The 20,024-nt window shown below is 43.3% G+C and overlaps 1 protein-coding gene across 4 annotated transcripts in view; it reads right to left on the bottom strand.

Annotated features, from left to right (window-relative positions):
* Positions 1–20,024, bottom strand: part of LOC146185226 (acetylcholinesterase-like) — a 332,565-nt gene that overhangs the window by 84,285 nt on the left and 228,256 nt on the right. Inside the window, exon 1 of one of the 4 annotated variants that reach the window (XM_084606197.1) lies at positions 12,049–12,387. The exons of the other annotated variants lie outside the window; for them this stretch is intronic. Coding sequence (XP_084462323.1) covers positions 12,049–12,156 — 108 coding nt within the window. The 5' untranslated portion in view covers positions 12,157–12,387. Of the gene's footprint in view, positions 1–12,048; positions 12,388–20,024 lie in introns of those variants that run through there. 4 annotated transcript variants of the gene reach the window in all.

Below are 20,024 nucleotides of genomic sequence, written 5' to 3'. Positions count from 1 at the left end.
GAATACTGGCTTGCGCGGCATATACCTCAACTATATCGTTTCCCTTGATTCCTACCTGTCTTCAGGGGTCCAGGTCCTCGTGTCTCAGCTAGTATTATATCGCGTGTGATTACACTGATCGAATTAGTCTAGCTAACACTGTTTTCAATTATTTTTCTTTTTTTTTTGTTCAGAGCAACAGCGGTGGCACAACATTCCGTAGTAAAAACTGATGCTCACTAATGCATTCTGATTATTTTCTTCTACTCCGTTTATATTACTGCACTTCCAACGTAGAGTGACGTATCAAAACTATCTGTGTAAAAATCTGCATAATTCCCACATTTTTCATTTATTGTTACAAAATTCTTGCTGTTTATATTCTTGTCGGCATAAGAAAATGTGTATTTATTTATTTATTTATTACAAGTTCCTGCAGCGCCCGAAGGCATTATTGCAGGGGGAGAGATGACAAGTAATCTTGCTGGGAGCGCCAGTGATAAAATACATAAAAATGAAGAAAATAACAGGACACAAGTGATAATGCGGAATGAAAAACATGCATCTAAAGGGGGCAACTGCGCGACGAACAAAGTGATGAAAACACTCAAAAACAAAGTAATGAAGGAAACACACGCAAGAGAACTGGGCGCCACGTCACACATCCGATAAAAAAGCCCGAAATAAATTTTCAGTGCAACACTCAGTGATGCCAGCTGGCAGCCGGTTCCACTCATTGATCGTCAGTGGAAAAAAAAAAAAAGGAAATTCAAGGAAATCGCGCACAGCTTGAAAAATATACTAACACGGCAAGTATTGGGCCAAGGATATATATATAAGGCAGTGAGCCCAGCTTGAGCACAATTCGTGGCACTTTTCTTCAAAGCGCAGTAAGAGTAGTAACATCGCTTGGGGTTCTTTTATAAATACTGCTCTGGATGTACAATTGAAACTTATCGAGAAGCAGCGGTGCTTCGAAATGCACGTTAGGCAATTTTCAGTACGCATGCACACGTAAGCGTGGTTTTCCTGTATACGAGGGGTGGTTCGTTTGCTAGTACACAGAGTGTATTTACGGAGATAATCTATACAAGTCAGTTTAAACACGCAGGCAAAGGGTTTGCATTCAGTGTAGCTGTTTTAAGTAGGAAGGACTTACTGAATCATATACTACGATCCCATTATCTAAAGAAGAACATACTACTGCAGATGTGTAAACAGCCCATTTTATCAGACAGCAAGTGTTAATTTACACGGGCACTATACAGATTGACCTGAGTTCGACAAAACTCATGACCTCCTCGAGCTCTGGCGACGCTTTCAGAGAAATGAACTAATGGTACCAAGACAGGAGGTACGGCCGTCGACAAGCTCCTATATTCAATGAATTATCTAGAGGCATCTGGCTTTATTGTCAATTGGACATCGCTTGATGGCTTAGTAGGCAAATGAGAATATAAGACACACGTGGTGACATATGCACCCTCGATATTGTTTAATTTGTGTCTTTCCATCGAGTGCACTATTTGCTCAAATAAACTACTGAAGAAATGTTTTCAGCAATTTCTTATTAGTCACACCAAGGTACATTAAAACCATTTTATGGTGGGCAATAAGGAAGTACGCAACAAATAAGATAAAAAGATGGGCACCCAATAACTTGCTATTTTTTATATTTTACGCAGAGCAGCGAGTGAATGCTATGACTGCATGAAAAACTGTAGTGGATTTTATTTCCCTCGATAATTGCAAGGGAGACGGAGCCTCCTTTTTCATGTGGCCTGGAAGACGGCGCACATGATTTGAATAAAGCGATGATTTGAAAGTTAGTTAGTTAGTTATATGGAGTTTTATGGCGCATAAGCAACTGTGGCTATCACGCGCCAACCGCAAGGTTAGACGATCAAGTGGCTACAGTAATGATGCTCAGATTTGGTTTAAAACATTGGCTTCCTTTAAAAATCCGTAAACAAGTGAAAAATCAACAAGTGCTTCTTGGCCTAAAAGCAATGCCGGATGAAATGGGATGTGTTCTTTGTAAAATACAGTAAAATATTTTTTCCTGTGCTCCTGGAGTTGTGAGCATGAGATTAAAATATGATTTACTGTTAGCTCATGTCCACACATTTCACATACAGGTTTGCCTTTTTTCGTTAGTAGGAAGTTATGTGTTATGTGTGTATGGCCTATGCGCAGACGACATAAAATTACCTCAATGAAACGTTTCTGATGTTCACATGATTGCCATTCTCCTAATATGGGCTTTATGGAGTGAAGCTTGTTCTCTGCTTCGCTTTCCCAATCAGCCTGCCATTTAGCTCGTAATTTCGTACGTACTAACTTCATTCCGTCTCTGTGTGGCATGTTGATTTGCTTTATTTGTAAATTTTTCGCACTGGCTGCGCATATATCTGCTCGTTCATTACCCTTTATCCCAACATGACTGGGTACCCAGCAGAATTTGATAGTATGTTTTCTTGTGATATTTACTATGTTGTGTATAATGTTTCCTATCAGTGGTTGAACAGCATTTTTGGAGTTTATTGCGCTGATGACGCTTAATGAATCTGTGTAGATGATGCTGTTTTTGATGTTCTTATCCAATATTTTCTCCACAGCAACACAGACAGCGTAGCATTCGGCTGTAAAAACTGATGCACACTGGGGTAGTCGTGTTATTTTCTTTGTGTTATTTTGTACTATTGCACTGCCAACATAGTCTTTAGTTTTTGAGCCGTCTGTAAAAAATGCAATGCAATTTTTATATTTTTCTTTTAATGCAAGGTATTCTTGTGATATATGCTCATGTGGTGTGCGTGTTTTTTGAAACTGCGTTAGTGTGAGGTCGAAAACTGCTGGGAGGGTGTACCATGGTGGGAGTGGTTTATTTCTTGGGGCAATACTTGGCAATTCACTAATGTCTAAATCTTGGCACATTTGTTCGAAGCGCATGAGAAGCGGCTTAATCAACCGGGGCTTGTTGTTGAAGACTGTCCTAGAGGGACATTCCGTGACTACTCAATGACATAGATGTTTTGGTTGAGAACGAAGTTTCAGGATGTATGCACATGTTAGGGCGCATCGTCTGTTTTTTAATGCAGGTTCATCTGTTTCTACATAAAGGCTGGTTATTAAGGATGTTCTGTACGCGCCAACTGCTAACCGTAATCCAAGATTGTGTATCGGGTCTAGTCGTTTTAAATAGGATGTCCTAGCTGAACCGTATACTATACAACCGTAATCTAACTTAGAGCGCCCCACGGAGCGGTAGATTTGCAGAAGGCATGCTCGGTCGGACCCCCACCGTTTTCGCGACAGCACCTTTAGGACGTTAAGTGATTGGGCTGCTTTCTTTTTCAGATTGTTTATATGGGGAAGAAATGAAAGTTTCTTGTCGAATGTGATACCCAAAAATTTATGTTCATGTTTCACTGGTAGTATGGTTTGGTTGAGGTATAACGTGGGATAATTCTGTAAGCCTCGTCTAAATGAAAACACAACGGCCACTGTCTTTTGAGGAGAGAACTTAAATCCATTGCTGTCTGCCCAGGTAGCTAGTTTATTTAGTGTCAGTTGTAGTTGTCTCTCACAGGTGGATATGTTGGAGGAAGTGCATGCTACTTGCAGGTCATCTACGTAGACGGAGTACATTATGGACTTTGGGATTATTGCAGATAACGAGTTCATTTTCACTATAAAGAGAGTTGTGCTTAGAATACACCCCTGCGGCACGCCGTTTTCTTGTGCAAAAGTTGTCGAGAATATTGTGCCTAAACGGACTTGAAATGTACGGTTCGTCAGGAAGTCATTCAGGCAGCTCAGCATCCTGCCCCGGATACCTAAATCTGCTAGGTCGCGGAGGATACCGAACCTCCACGTGGTGTCGTAGGCCTTCTCCAGGTCGAAGAAGACCCCGACACAGTGCTGCCTGTGGCTGAACGCCTCCCGGATTGTGTTCTCGAGGCGGACAAGGTGATCGTTGTTGATGATGCCTTTTTGAAGCCGCATTGATGTATATCGAGAAGATGCCGGGATTCAAAAAAAAAGGTTAGTCTGATGTTTACGATGCTTTAAAAAGATTTCGCAATGCAGCTGGTTAGGGCTATTGGTCTGTAACTGCTAGGACATGTGGGGGATTTGCCTGATTTAAAAGAGGGTACTATTATGGCTTTTTTCCAAGCTTCTGGTATCTTGCCAGTCGTCCATATTTTATTAAAAAAAAATCAGCAATGCTTCTACAGCGGCTTGTGAGAGATGGGCGAGCATTTGATAGTGTACATTGTCAAGTCCCGGTGCTGTTTTCTTGCCAGAAGATAAGACTGTTTAATTCATGTATTGTTATAAGTGCATTGTAGTCGTCATTTACACCTGTCCGAAGGGGAAGCTTTTGATTTTCTGCTGTTGTTTTATGCTTTTGAAATGTGCGAGTGTAGTTAGATGAGCTTGACACATTGGCAAAGTGTTCGGCTAAAATGTTCGCTTGTTCTTCTAATGTTGTTTGTGTTCCGGGTGGTGTCAGCATAGGATACGTATGAGGGGTGAAATCTCCTGTAAATTTTCGGACCTGTTCCCACATTTGTTTGGAGGGCAACGAGCTGTTTATCGAGGACACATATTTTTGCCACGAAGTTTTCTCCGCGTTTCTCCGGACATACCGCGCTCTGGCTTTGGCTTTCTTGCAGTCAATCAGGTTCTCATGTGTCGGATATCTGCTGAGGATGCCCCATGCTTTGTTTTGTTCTTTTTTGGCTAATTTGCATGCCTCCGTCCACCATACTTTGTGTTTTTTTCTTGCGTGTTGTGACGTTTGTGGAATGAATAATAGTGCTGCTGAAATTATGCACGCGATAAACTTTTCATTTATTTCTTCTACGCTCAAATCTTCAGAATATACTTTTTCTAGCGCAGCGTTCGTTCTAAAAACCGACCAATCGGCGAGGTGGAGTTTCCAGCGCCGTGACCTCGATGGGATGATGGGTGTGGATGATGATAACTTTAAAACTGTCGGTAAGTGATCGCTTCCCAGAGGGTCATTTAAAACATCCCAATTAAAATCATTGAAAAGTGATGGAGATGTGAAGGCTAAATCAATGCAGCTCATTTTTCCAGAGCTGGGGCAACAATACGTCGGCTTCCCGGTGTTTAAAAGGCATATATTATTTGAAAGTATAAAGTCTTCTAAGATCTGTCCTCTGGTATCAGTATGGTCACTCCCCCAGAAGTGGGAGTGCCCATTTAAATCCCCAACAATCAAGAATGGTTCTGTCAACTGCTCAGTCTTCTAATTCATGTAGTGTAATTGAGAGTTGTGGTGGTATGTAGAGAGAACATATTGTTATCGTTTTGTGGCTTATGATGGTTACGGCCACTGCTTCAAGGTTTGTTTTGAGTGGTATTTGTCTGGCAGGGACATCAGGTTGTATTATTATGGCGACTTCTCCTGACAGCCTACCAGCATGCGTTCGATCTTTTCGGAAAGTTTTGAACTTTTTAAAGATATTTGTGTGCTGAGGCCCAAGGTTTGTTTCTTGAAGACACACAGCTGTGGGTGTCATGGTTGTGAGGATATCTGTAATGTCTGCGTAATTTCTCAATAAACCTCTACAATTCCACTGTACTATGTAAGCCATTATGATATGTTGGGGATTAAGAAAAGTTACTTTACTCCAGGAGGGGTTCTACGTGGTTTTCCCTTTTTTTTCAAGTGAGTGCCTCCTCCCCTGCAGCCCAGAAGTGCTGGGGGAGAAGTCCATCACCTCACCCGAGGCGCTGGAGGTCCGTGGTGAAGGCACGGACGACCGATTCTTAGGTCTCCCCCTGGTAGGGGAAACCTTGCGGGCTCCCGACTCCGTGGTCGGCAAGCCCTCTTTTGAAACTGGCAGAGCAGCCTTTGCTGCTTCTGCCTGGGGTGAGCAGGATGGCCCTGCCTCAGGTTCCGAAGACACCTTGGCAGACGCTTGATTGCGGTGTAGTGCCTCGCCCTTGGACGCTACAACCGCATAGTCTGGTTTTCCAGTGAATAGAAAAAGATTAGTTTGTGCAATTCGTTTTCTGGCCTCTGTAAATGAAATGTTCTCTTTTGTTTTGATAGTGATGATCTCTTTTTCTTTTTTCCAACTTGGGCATGATCTAGAATAGGCAGGATGATCCCCCTCGCAGTTCACGCAGTGTGGCGATGAGGCATCACAGTTTTCAGACTGGTGCTCTTTCGAAGCACATTTTGCGCATGTTTTGCGACTGCGACAACTTTGTGATCCGTGGCCGTATCGTTGGCAGTTAAAACATCTTCGGGGGTTCGGTATATAATGTCGGACTTCAACTTTCAGGTATCCTACTTCGATCTTTTCTGGCAGTACGCTTGAGCTGAATGTGAGAATGAGATGTTTAGTAGGTATCTCTTTATCATCTCCTCGGATTGTTATCCTGTGCACATTTACAATATTTTGTTCTGCAAGACCTTCTAGCATTTCTTGCTCGCTTATGTGGAGGAAGTCATTATCAGAGATTACGCCACGCACGGTGTTCAAAGATCTATGGGCGGTGATGGTCACATTGACATCCCCAATGCAGTGGAGGTTTGGAAGCTTTGCATACTGTGTTTCGTCGTTTAATTCAAGCAGTAGGTCTCCGTTTGCTATTTTTGTGACTTTGTATTTCGGACCAAGGACAGCTGAGAAACATTTCGACACTAGAAATGGGGACAAAGTTCGGGCCGGCTTTCCTTCAACTTCGGAGTGCACGACGTGATATTCGGGGAAGCTTTTCTTAGGTTTTTGCAGGAATTCTGCAATTTCTTCGGTGCGCCTTTTTTGTTTAGGCGATCAGTTTTTACAGTAGAAGAAACCATGTAATACGTGTGTTATTCGGCCAAGGTGGCAGCCGCCCACCATGGAGCCCAACAAGGGAGCAGGACAGGAACTTGCAACCAAGTCCAGTCCACGCCAGCTGTACACCCCAGCTATAGCCAAATATGGCGGTACTCAGAGTGGTACGCCACACAAGGTTAACCCAAGCCGCCTGGAAAAAGAAAAACCAAGAAGAGAGGAGAGGACAGGACAGTTGTAGGAAAGGAGATAGGAAAGTGAAAGATGAAGGGGAGGACAGGAAAAGACGACTGCCGATTTCCCCCGGGTGGGTCAGCCCGGAGGTGCCGGCTACGTGAAGCTGGGGCCAAAGTGGTGTGTTGCCTCCGCCGAGGGGCCTTAAAAGTCCGAACACTCGCCATCGGCTCAACCACCAGGATCCCCTTTTCCCCGGACACGGCGATGCCACGCACGGCATAAGCGTGGGTGCTGGGGTCCGTGGTGTCGCACAGTACACGCAAACACCTGCTTTAACAGGTGCCCCCTGCGGGGGATGATTTGAAAGGCTAGTTTTCTGCTGTTATGGGCATACTATGGTGCCCCATCGTCTACGGCAGGGGTGCAGAAGAGAAGAAAGCTTACAGGCTGCTGCATAGCTTGTGCAGCTCCTTTCATCTTATAGATAGCTACATCCAAACTCGGTAGTTGAACAACTCCACTTTGGCACCTGGCATCGGTGAGCGACATATATCGATGATAACTAGGCGATATAGTGCCGAGAAATATGATGAGTTTAACAAATTCACCCCTTCGAAGACAAACATAAATACTGCTACTTGCTTTTGATTACCTATTTACTATCCTCACCTTTGTGATTTAAGGTGTGGGGTTGACAGCTTACCTCTCCTGAATTTGAATGCTTCCTAAACGTATTCTAAGAAAATATGGTTATAATAATATTGTAGTCTTAATACATGCCATTTTTAATGTAGAATTGGAGATGGTTCTCATTAAGCTCGAGCTCGCTTCATCTGTTACATAGACCGGTGTAACATACGCAAAACAACAACACGTGCATATATTTACACTACATTGAGCAATTCGACTGAAGTCAAATCATCTGAGTCCAAAGAAGTTTTCAGGTGCATGTCTTCGTACAACCGTTTGATGGCCGCCTGTTTATTTGATAAATATACTACGCTGAAGGCTTATCATATGCCTTATTGACCGCGAGCCACCGCGAGCGAGTCACAACTTTTGCATAACCTCCAGTGTAAGAGCGACAGAGATTTCATCTGTGCAGCAGACTTCAGTGGACTTGTGCTTGCCGTCCGATGTACCTATACTTGCCAGCACTTCCTTGAAATCTACCAACCCCGGAGAGCCTCAGAACGTAGAAGACTGGCTTTCCGACAATGAGCAGATGGGGTCTGCGTAATTGTTTTTCGGGACATAAGTCGTCATGTACTTGGTCGCACTGCCAGTGCGAAGACAATTCGGACAGGAGGAATTGACGCTGGAACTCTAATTCCGCCACAATGACGTTTTCCACAGCTCGAAGCAATGGCTGCTGTCGTTTCTCTCGCGCGATAATCCAGAGTTGAATTCGGGAGTTTTTAAAACTCTTGAATTTCGCTCGAGTTCGCCCGTCAGTGAAATCCCTCAAAATACTCGCTATTTGGCCGTGCCACGCCACTCTTATGTGCGTACAGGAAATTTTGTTACTAGGCATTTCAATTACTTTTACTGACGAAAACCTAAATGCCGAACTGAAGTTTCCAGACGGTCGGCGGCTGGTAAATGGCTGGGAAGAGCTCGGTAGCTGGTTTTATCGGCCAGTCAATGCAATCCCAAAGGTAGGTCCTTGTTGGTTCCCAATTACGCTTTTTAAAACCATGTTTGTTATGGTGAAATAAACTAGCAGACGACAAAAAGGTGGCCACACTCGAATAAATAACATGATCCATCAATTTGGAGCAGACGCAAGTCATGGAATAGGGTCGACAATTATTTGAAAATAATCTGTTGCTTTTTAAATACAGGAATTATTTTGGCAATCCACCAGTCTGCTGGAACGTATTCAGTTGTTAGTGATTGCTGAAACAGGAGAAATAAGATTAAACAGCAAATTTGCTTAGTGTTTTTTTAAAACCTTAGCATTAATGCCGTCAATCACAACAGAAGACGTTTTTTGTTTAACGAGTCATTAATTTCAGTGATACCGCTATGATTGAATATTATTTCTGTCGTCTGCGGATAATTGTAACTAGGCGCATCAGGAGGTTCTTGAAGAGGCTCATGGATGAATGTACGCGTTATTTAATACAATAACTACTTCGGACTCAAGAATAGGAGAGCCGTCGAGGTCACAAAGGTGTATAGCAATAGACACATTGGTACAAATACATTTCCAAAAGGGTTTATGATTATTGCGTAACATGGAAGGTAAGATAGATGAGTAAAAGTTTCGCTTTTCTTTTAATACAACTGAATCGTAATTGTTAGCAGCATATTAGTATTTATCCTATTCGAGTTGAGAGTTAATTAGTCAAGCACGGCGGAAGAGACGCTTTTCCTTATTATTTAGACGTTTTAGGTTCGTGTTAAACCCAGAGGACTGCGCTCATTCGGTTACTGAAACTGTTGGAATGTACAGCTTAATTAGCTGTTGCATCTCCGATTTAAAAAGGAGCCAGTTAGATTCGGTTGAGCGAGATTGATAATTGGAAGCAAAGCTCTCGTAAAACTTGGATAATTTGTTAGTTATGCTAAGCCCCACGACAGTTGCGTTTCGACTTTTTTACTTTCGAGCAAATGACATGTAAATGAAGCGTTGATTATTGCGTGATCGCTTAGGTCCTGCAGGTGTGTAAGGGCACTAAGGTGCGACACGTGGCCTTTAAATACCGACAAATGCAAGGTCATGACATCTTCCCGCCTCCATAGCCCGGCTGATTCTACGCACTATTTGAATTCTTCCCCTGTTACCTACGCAACATCTTACAAATATCTTGGTCTGCACATGACATCATCGCTATCGTGGGCAAAAACATATAGAAACTATCTGCTCCGAGGCTTCGCGCACCCTGGGCTACATTTGACGCAATTTAGGCGATTCATCACCAGAAGTTAAAACACTGGCTTATTGCCCTTTCATCCTATCTGCAATCCGTCACATGCTTACCACGCCGCTAGAATTGAAGCTCTTCAAAATCGCGCTGCGCTGTTCATCCCCTCGACATATTCAACACGATGCAGCGTCACTTCATTAAAGAAAGACCTTGGGCTACCGTCCCTCAAATCAGGCCGCCTCATAATTGTTTTGTGCCTCCTTCATACGCTTTGTTATCACCCACGGTTTAGACAGGAGCTTCTAACAACATCTCCAAGAAGATCTTCTCGTCTAAACCCCATGCCAGTCCTTAACACGCATTCCTGCCCGTACCCTAGCAATAAATAGCTCGTTCTTCCCCCACGATATAGTCCTATGGAATTCTCTGCCCGAAAGCATAGTCACCGGCACAGATGGAACACAGTTCCGCGATAAACAAAAAATCATATAAGCTAATACGCCATTCCGTCTGAATGAACTACACTCTGCCTTATTTTCAGCCTTTTATATTTTCTCATTGTTTTCGCCTACTTTTTCTGTTTTTCTTGTATGTGTTTGTATTGCATTTTGCTTTGTTTTTTTTATGTGATGTTCGTGAAACGTTAAAATCTTTAACCTGCACTCCCTTATGTAATTCATTCGGGCCCTTATGGTGGAATAAATGAAATGAAATGAAATGAAAATAACGTTTTAAGAATGATCCATGGTGCACGTTGGCTGTGTAACAAGTTGTGTTGATCATAAAGTGAGGCATGTGTTGGCAAATTAGGAAGCAATGTTATTTTTCAAATACGTTGAGGCAATGCCAGACCAGTTGCTGGAGGACAGACTGAAATCACTAAAAGTAGGACTGGATTATTTGGATATGTCTTCGTAAGCGCATTAAAAGCGGCATGAAAGTGATGTACAAAGAAAGGATGCATCAGCATTCGGTGGGCGATAACAAACTCCAATGAGGGTGCGCGGTTTCGATTTGTTACAACAAAATCAAAACATTTCAAACGGGGAAGATAGGTTCACTAGTGTACAGTGCAGAAAATCATTTGTGGCGATTAGCACACCATCTCCGCGGGATTTATCGCTCATGTCTTTACGAGCAGTGTCGAAGTTTGTTAACCCTGGAAAGATCTTGGATGACAAAGGATGAATTGAGCCATGTTTCAATTAACAGGGTGATATTGCGTGAACTCGAAGCAACAAGATTACACGCAGTCTTTCTTTGGAATAACGCTTCGTATGTTAGTATGAAGAAAAGATAGAGAAGGACTTATCAATGAAGTAATTTTTGCAGGGGACTGTAATGATTGCTAGGATGTGCGTTCAATGACTGAGTCAGAATGGGTATCAAATGCATATGTTTTCTTGCCAGAGACCAGTGTTTCAAACTGAAGTATAAATTTCAGATCACGAGCCTCTCTAAATTCAATTAAATGCTTGCGAGCTGCTTGAACATCAGGCTGAAACGTCCTCAGCAAAAGCATAGCTGGTGTCATTAAGCTTCCTGGGCACAGGTAGTATCTTATTTTAAGTAGGTGACTCTGACAATAAGTGAACGCGTCTTGTATACCGCAAAGGTACCCAGCCTATGTGCACAGTAAATGTCTCGTGGCGGTATGTCTGTTCCTATTTTTTTCTTACAGAGGCTGACTACTAGATTTTCAGACTCGCTCCACGGTTCATTATGGGCATCTCTTAACCCATAGAAGACAAGGTTGTTGCGACGCAGCCTGTTTTCAGTGGCGTCAACGCGGACAGTAAGAACTGATACTTGTGCCATGAAATCCTGTGTCGTGGATTGGATTCTTTCAATCTAAGACTTTATTGTTGCTAAAGCAGCGCAGTCCTGTTTATTGTTATCTAGCCTGGTTTTTAAGTCAATGAAACCTTTATCGCGGCTGGTCAGAGTGGGCTGAATAGATTTAAGTTGGCCAAGAATCTCTGACTGTCCAATTTGCAACTGCTTCAGAGCGTTAATCAGTTCATCACACTCGATAGAAGGGCCAGGATTTCTTTCAATGCCCCCATTTAATGGCAGCAACTTGAGCCAAATACAAGCACACTTAAAAGCAATGCACCAAGAGTGCCGTAAACTCGGCAGTACGAGACGGGCACGATAACAAGATGGTTGAGCGTAAGGCAATGGTAGTTTGTTACCTGACTGGCCAAAAGATGAGCGCCGTTAGTAGATCTTATCGATTGCATGCTGGCAAGCCCACTGAAAGGTGGCTGATGTTGCAGGGGCCTTATATGTCTGGGTGACATGCAGATGAAAGAAGAGGGGTGCCAGATCTCGGAGGAGTCCAGGACAGGTCAGGCACACGCTCGCACAGCATGGAACGATATGCGCAACTGGTATATGCTTCTGAAGGGCATGTGAAACTAGGCTCGCTGAGGGGGCAAACTGCTGTTTCCGGAAGCCTATGGCGTGGGGCAGGAAAACGAAGATCCATGTACCCGCCGCACACGTCAACGTGTTGAAGAAACGCCAGGTGGAAGAACTGCGTGGCGAAAAGATGAGCGCCGTTAGTAGGCTGCGAAGCCCATTCAAATCATTTTTAGATATGTAGACGACTATCTGGTGATACTAGACAAACCGCTTACTTTATCCATTGACGAAGCCGTTGCTGACGCTCTTGCTTCGTTCAAAATGGTTGTAAAAGGATTAAAGTTCACATATGAACATGAAAGCAGCATACAACGTTTTGTCCTAAGAATTTCATTATTGAAAAGGCATATATATTGGATTGCACAAGATCATTAAGGTGCAAGATATATACACGCATAAATTACTTTGCACCTATGACCTATTTTTAGATTTAGCCCAACAAACAAAACCTTTCCGTAACTATTATTTTCGTAATCCATCATCTTGGCTAGTTCCATCATCACGAGCGTATTATGGTAAAATGACTCAACACATGCTACCAACAGTACTAAATCAGTACGATTCGCTACAGATCGATATCGCGCAACTATCGCAAAAAGGTATTGCTGACCTCTTTATATAGGGTCATTTACTACCCCCGTACACAATGTATTGTGGTGTAATATACCACGGATGTCCTCGTTATTTGAGTCTTTGAAGATGTGCACTTTTTTACTTATTTATTTTTGCATGTTCATTTTTCTTTTTACGAAGTGCCAAACTGTGTATAAATGTAAACATTGCATCGTTCGTCAATGCTGCTGGGTGACTGGAGCTCAGTCAAGCTGCAATAAAGCAGCTTTTTTTCCTGTCATCGTTTTTTGTTGTCCATAGTATGCTAAAATAAATAAATAAATTGATTGATTGATTGAGTGATTGATTGGTAAATCGAAAACGCACTCCTCTCCTACAGCAGCGCTCATTCGGATGTAGTAAAACCAGCCATTGCATAGAATTGCCTCAATTCCTCATTGGAGAAATTATTCTTCCATCAAATGAATCAAAGCGCTAAAACGCAAACAGAGCGTTTGCACATGTCCGGTTATCGTTCAGATACTTTTTCAACCGCGGCAGAGAGCCTGATAAAAAAGCACTTAAGAATCAAGATAATCAAGGTCGGAGGCTGTCTACTTAAGTAATTTCGTACCTTCACAAAGTGTCTCATAATCATAATAAGGTTGCAAAAAGTTACAATGTAAACGTGCTCATCTCACATCAAGTAAGCTCTCAAAAGTTTATTCTATAATTGTGAAAATGCAAAAGTCGTATTGTACTATCAAACACCAACTACGGTTCACCCGGTGCACTACCAAGACAGTTTACAGTATTCCATTCACTTGTAATAGAGTGTACATTGGTCAAACAGGACGCCGTTTTAATGAGAGAGCCAAGGAACACTACGATTAGGTCAAAGATGGCAACGCTAGTAACCTTGTCATTCACTGCCGAGACTGTAAGTTTAAACCCATTTTTTGAAAAACTAAGCTTCTCGGGTCAGGTTCAGAGAAAGACTGTTGAGGCGTATCACATCACAAAAGCAGGCGATCAATATGTCAGTACCCCGTCATTGGTGCTCATGATAATGAAAAGGCATTTTTGGACAAAGACGGTTGACTACCACATGGTGTTAATAGCGCTTTACTTAAGCTTGGCTTTTTGCGACCAAAATTCAGTTGGAAGTGCAGCATTCGTTCTGTCGTGTGTGTTTCTTTTTTTCCTCGTTTTGGTTTTGCACTGCGAATATTTTACAAGTAAAGCTGAGATAAAAATAGTATGCACCAAACGAGTATGTTCCCAATCCATCAACCGGCATAGCTACGCCCGGGCTCTGCTCCGTCTTGTTGATTTAAAACCCCGTGACGCATGTATCGTTTTAGGAACGCCCACTGGGCCGCACTGGTTCCCTATTACGCAAGTTTAAATTCCTGCCCAAATTCAGTGGATGAGGGAGCTCTTCTCGGGAAGGTTATACATATCTGATCCATTGATACGCCTTAACTGGCCATTTTTATTAACTATATATATATACAGTACTAGCACGATGAAGCGGACAGGAAAATATATATCCTTTCTCTGGCTTCTCGTTTTGAGATGAAAAAAAAAAAACCCAAAGGAAAGCGGAATCTGTAATAAAGGTACTGATAGCTTTGCGTCTATTTCTAGCCATTGACAGACGGAGCCGCTTTATTATGTTTTACTTTTATGGCTGCTGCTGAATATTTCCTGAAACTGAAGAAATTTGCCTCGACTCCTTCGGCATGTTTGTACCTCATATTTCACCTCTCAACTACTCGTACCTGTACCTTCGCGTAGTATAGGAATTGCTGATGACATCGGGAACTGAACCAGTTGTGACTAGAAAGCGACTGGCTAAACGAAGCCTCATCTAAAAATAAACATGAACAGCCCTGATACCGAGTAGTAATGTCAAGACTGGTAGAAGGCAATCCCATTCACTGCACGTAAGTCTTATTAACGACGCCTACAAAACCGACTATGCGACTCCGCCGAAGCTTGGTGGGTCAGCTCATTCACATTACTCGGCTTCGTACGTTCGCGTCACGTTATCTCACCTTGAAATACCTGTTTCACGCTAAGGAAAAAGAAAAGATTACAGGCTAGCCGAGTCTTCGATCAAGAGCGATAAACGTCCCGTTGTTTATGGCACACAAAGGCGGTAAAAAGCAGCAAGTGCAAACAAAAAGGAAAATACAAAAATGGCACAAGTACCTAATGTTGACTTTCCAGTGGCGTCTATATCGGCTGGTTGTTTCAATGCCGAAGCTGATCATGGCGGCATGCCATCAACTGTCAGGCCGACTGGATTGTTTTGTATTACGCTACATGACCTCTGAGAAATGGAGAAGTCGATTGCCTTCAAGGAGCCACAATATTCTCGGGGTAGAGAGAGAGAGAGAGCAGAACTTTTTATTGATTCCAGCGGATGAAGAGGCTCCGGCCCTCCGTCGCTTGGGATGGATGGCGGGTGCCCCGCCTCAGACGCAGGCCGGCAGACGTTGTTGGCCGGCGGCGTCCCAGGCCAGCTGGATGGCGGCTAGCTGGAGCTCAGGGTCCGAGCAGCGCAGCATGGTCTCCCAGAGTTGCGGCGTCAGATTTAGACCCCTCCCGGGAGAAAAGGGGCAGTCCCAGAGGATGTGTTCGAGGGTCCCTCTCGAGCCACAGTTTGCACACAATTCAGATCTTTCTCCTGGGAGCATATGGCTCACCAGGAGCGGGTGCGGAAATGTCCCAGTCTGAAGGCGACGCCAGGCGACGGCCTGCCTGAAATTTAGGGTAGGGGCTGGCGCAGCAGCCACCCGTCTACTGAGTCTATAATGCTGCAGAATTTCTGTGTAAGATTTGGCACACTCTATGGTCCCCGCTCCAAGTCCGCCCTCTCTGCCACCGGCTAGGTGGTAGAGCTCTCGAGCCATGGCATGGGCGGATTCGTTGCCGGGAACGCCAGTGTGCGATGGAGTCCAAATCAGCTGTATAGTTCTCGAGATTGGTGATTGCTGTAATATTCGAATTGCCTGGGGAGCAATAAACCCACGATTGTAATTTCGTATGGCAGTTTTGCTGTCGCAGATCACGAAACGTGCCTTTGTCTGGGCGCAGGCTAGAGCTACAGCCACTTCCTCAGCTGCCTCAGGAGATCTAGTTTTCAGGGTGACCGCGGTGATCGGTCTACCCGACCCATTCGATACCGCTGCAACCATAAAGGAGCTTGCCCCTCCGGCAGCATCTACAAAGGCTACTTCCTCCGGCGGCAAGCGGCTAAATTTCCTACTGAGCATTTGAGCTCTTTTTTCCCGACGCTCCGTATGGTGTTCGGGATGCATGTTTTTTGGCAGCGGAGGTATCCATAGCCTGTCCCGTATAGCCATGTCTATTTCAGATTTTGTCTGAGCGCCTCCCCAAGTGTCGATGCCCAGTTTTTCTAGAATGGATCTGCCTGCGGCGGTTAGGCGGAGCCGTTCTACCTTTGAAGTGCGTACCGCTTCCGCGATTTCATCCCATGTGTTATGGATGCCCAGTTGCAGGAGGCTAGCGGTGGAAGTACAGCGCGGGAGTCCAAGGGCTCTTTTAATACTTGTGCGGATGAGGCTCTCTAATTTCTGTCGTTCTGCTGCCTTAAGGGGTAAGTATGGCGTAGAATAGCTGATTTGACTAATGATAAATGCCTGGATTACGCGCAGAAGATTTTTTTCCTTTAGTCCTCTGCCTTTACTCGAAACTCGGCGGATGAGGCTAACTGTTTGAGATACATGCCGCTCAAGCTTTTGAATAGTTTCTCCGTTGTAGCCGTTATCTTGGAGAAGGAGACCTAATATACGGATCTGCGATACCTGGGGAACTTGATGTCCTTGTACCGAAATCTGTATATCCACTTTACGCTCTTTCCGCAGGCACCGTGGATTGTAAATTAAGAATTCTGATTTTTCCGGCGAGCATGTAAGTCCACGTTCTGCTACAAACCGCACGATCGTGTCCACCGCCTCTTGTAGCGTGTGTTCAATTACGGCATCGCTACCCCGGCTGATCCATAGTGTAATGTCGTCAGCATAAATACTAAAATTTAAATGAGGGTAACGTCGTAGTTGTTCTGGTAATTTTGCCATTGCTATGTTGAAGAGAAGAGGCGAGAGTACCGAACCCTGAGGAGTACCCCTACTGCCCAGAGGGAAAAGTGACGATGTGCTATCGCGAAATTTAAAACGGGCACTACGCCCACTCAAAAAGTTTTTGATGTAGTTATACGTTTTTGTCCCTACATTCAATGCTGATAGGCCGTCCATGACTCCCTGGTGTGAGATATTATCAAATGCCTTCTTTAGTGGGCTACGAACTGGATGCTGACTAGGCATCTTGCGTAAGCAATGAGGCCTCCATCACAAACACTAAAAACAGAGCTAATCAGATGGAAAGTTTCATGCCGAAAAGAGGCGTCGCTATTCCGACGCATGTGACTGCAATCATATATAGTTGGTTGCTGATTCCTGAAAGGCGATGTGGAGAATTAGATGTGAGAGCTTCTTCTGCGGAGCGCAAACTGTGCAAACTGAGAAACACAAAAAGGTAGATGGGTTGAGTTTGTTACGAGTGCGTCTTGATTGTGTACCCCGGTTTTAGTTTCTTTAAGGGTCCGTACCGGTTTTCTTTGTGATGCTCCAGGAGTGCTGAAAGGATAAACGCCAATTTTTGTTATAAAGTAATTAGTGCGAGGCCATGCAACAATCCAAATTTCTTAGTGGTGGGTAGCGCATGCTGCTACGCTGTCTTCTAATAGAGAGCGTTGCAAAGCAAGTCGATCAAGCATGATACTTATAAAGGGTACCGTTCACAAAGAGACATGGACATGAAGGAAACGCAGCAAGCGCAGAATCGGGAGGGAATCTTATTTGAAACAAGGCGCACCTTTCATAGTTTCAAGCATTCTTATCACAAACTATGGGCAGTCCAAAAACCTGTCTTCATTCATTAGGTGTCTGAAAAAATCTTCACCCCTTTTTTTATACAGTACACTTGAGCCAGCTCACTTGCCATTAGCCACGACGTTTTCTCTACCCTTTTATTTCTGCCAGCAATTGTAGGCATGGCTTAGCACGTGCAGCATTCGTGCATGCGACGCAGTGCAGGGGTGAATTCGACGCAGTTCTTGCTTTCAACTAAAACGTATATTTTTAAGGCCTCCATATAGGCAACGGCCCGTCTAACCGATGTATACCCTGCAACAGGTGAGGGGCATCTTGACTACAACACCAATCAGGCACCTGACGAAACGATTGGCATGACGCTTCATGCAGTCCGCCTTAGCTTCTCTCCGTACATGGCCAGAGGGCACAATGAAGCGAACTTAAACGGGACGGAAAAAAACAACCTTTACACCGTACCGATTCGCCATGTTCTTCAGATTGTGGTAAACGCAGTGGACAAACGGTAGAAGTGCTGGCCTCATTTCCTGATAACAACCACTATCTCAGAATGTCCTACCCTTCGGTTTCATCATCATAATCATCATCATCATAATCATAATCATAATCTTTATTTTCGTTGTGAGATACTTGTACATGATTATCAGGACTACAGAAGGAGTTTCCAAAGTATAAAATGCCCGGGGGACTTCCTATGACAAAATGAATAAAATTCGGACGTAACTTACTAGGCAGTTATTAAGAAAATAATATACAGACGTGGAAAGAAAAATTTATAATGCAATACTAATAAGAAACAGTGTGAAAAATTCTAAATAAACAACAACTGCAAACAAAAATGGACTAATGACCGAAATTTGAGAGCTAAAATTACTGAAAAACGATTGAGATGATGTAAACACGGAACGCGGAAACGGAAACGGAGTCAGAGAAACATCTTTAGTCGGCGGAACAAAACAAGGTAGAAAATAAGCAAGTCTTTAATTAATAATGAAATGAATGAAGAGCGCGCTGTAATTAGATTTCTGATAGCAATGAATTCCACACAGATCCGGAAAATATGCAGTTTATTTTCCATAATTAGTTATGATTTTCGGTAATAGAGAATGATGTTCCGCAAAGCTGGTGTTCATATTGTTAAAGAGCTTATAGGCCTGAATACCACTAAGAACGTCATGATTATTACGCATTTTAAAGTATTAATGCCAAACTAAAATTAAGCTGTAGCGGCAATGGCAGTGTGCTAAGAGTGCGATAAAATTTTGGTACGGATGTACTGTGAGGGCTGAAAGTAATCATTCGGAGAGCTTGATTTTGAAGTTGGCGAACGCATGAAATGTGAGGGTTGTATGTTTTACCCCAAGATGATATGCAATGCGAGAGGTGGCTATGTACGAAGGAGAAATATAGCGTGAGAAGTGTAGATAGGTCGAAGTAATGCCGGGCTTTAATTATCACGTGAATACCAAAGGCTGCTTTAGATTTAATGAATTTGGTATGCTGATGAAACTAATTGATTATCTAGAACGACACCAAGATATGTTGTGGATTCTGAAGGGGTAAATTATGTCAGTGCCTAAAGGCACCTGAAGAGCGGGAACTACCTCCTTGTTGCATTAATGAAAAATCATAAGGTGGTCGTTTTTGGAATAATAAGTAGATGGTTATTTTGGCACCAAGTATATATACTCAGAAGATCAGTGGTCAAATTGGCGGTTAGTATAGAAACAAAGCGCGGGAAAAATGGTAGTATCGTCAGCGTAAAGCATTGAACTCAAGTAGCTGAGGCATTTTGACAAGCCATTAATATAAATAACGAAGAGGAGAGGGCCTAAAACAGATCTCTGAGGGACACTGTGGTTTCTTAGCTTTGGGTCAGAAAATATGCCCCCAAATTCAACAACTTGAAGTCTGTCAGTGAGATAGCTACGGATTAGGTTAAGTGCAGGAGAACAAATGCCAAGGCATTTTAATTTTCGAAAGAGAGTGTTATGGGTAATTGTGTCGAACGCTTTTGTTAGATCAATAAAAAGGGCTCCAAAAAAGAAACCATGATCAAAGGAACGCTTAATTTGTTCTAGTGAGCTCTATTAATGCAAGTTCGGTGCTGTAGTTCAGCTTGAATCCAAACCGGTAGCTTGTTAAGGTATAGAATTCAAGGATATAATTTGTTAGAAAAATTACAATTAGTTTTTCAGTCAGTTTACTGAAAAATGGTAGTATAGTAATGAGATGGTAGTTGGTTATTACACTGCAGTCGCCTTTTATGA

Source organism: Amblyomma maculatum, chromosome 6, assembly GCF_055883805.1.
Source record: "Amblyomma maculatum isolate TAMU_Amacu chromosome 6, ASM5588380v1, whole genome shotgun sequence".
NCBI lineage: Eukaryota > Metazoa > Arthropoda > Arachnida > Ixodida > Ixodidae > Amblyomma > Amblyomma maculatum.
Note: the sequence above shows the minus strand (reverse complement) of the source record. Positions and strands in the feature narration are given on the sequence as shown.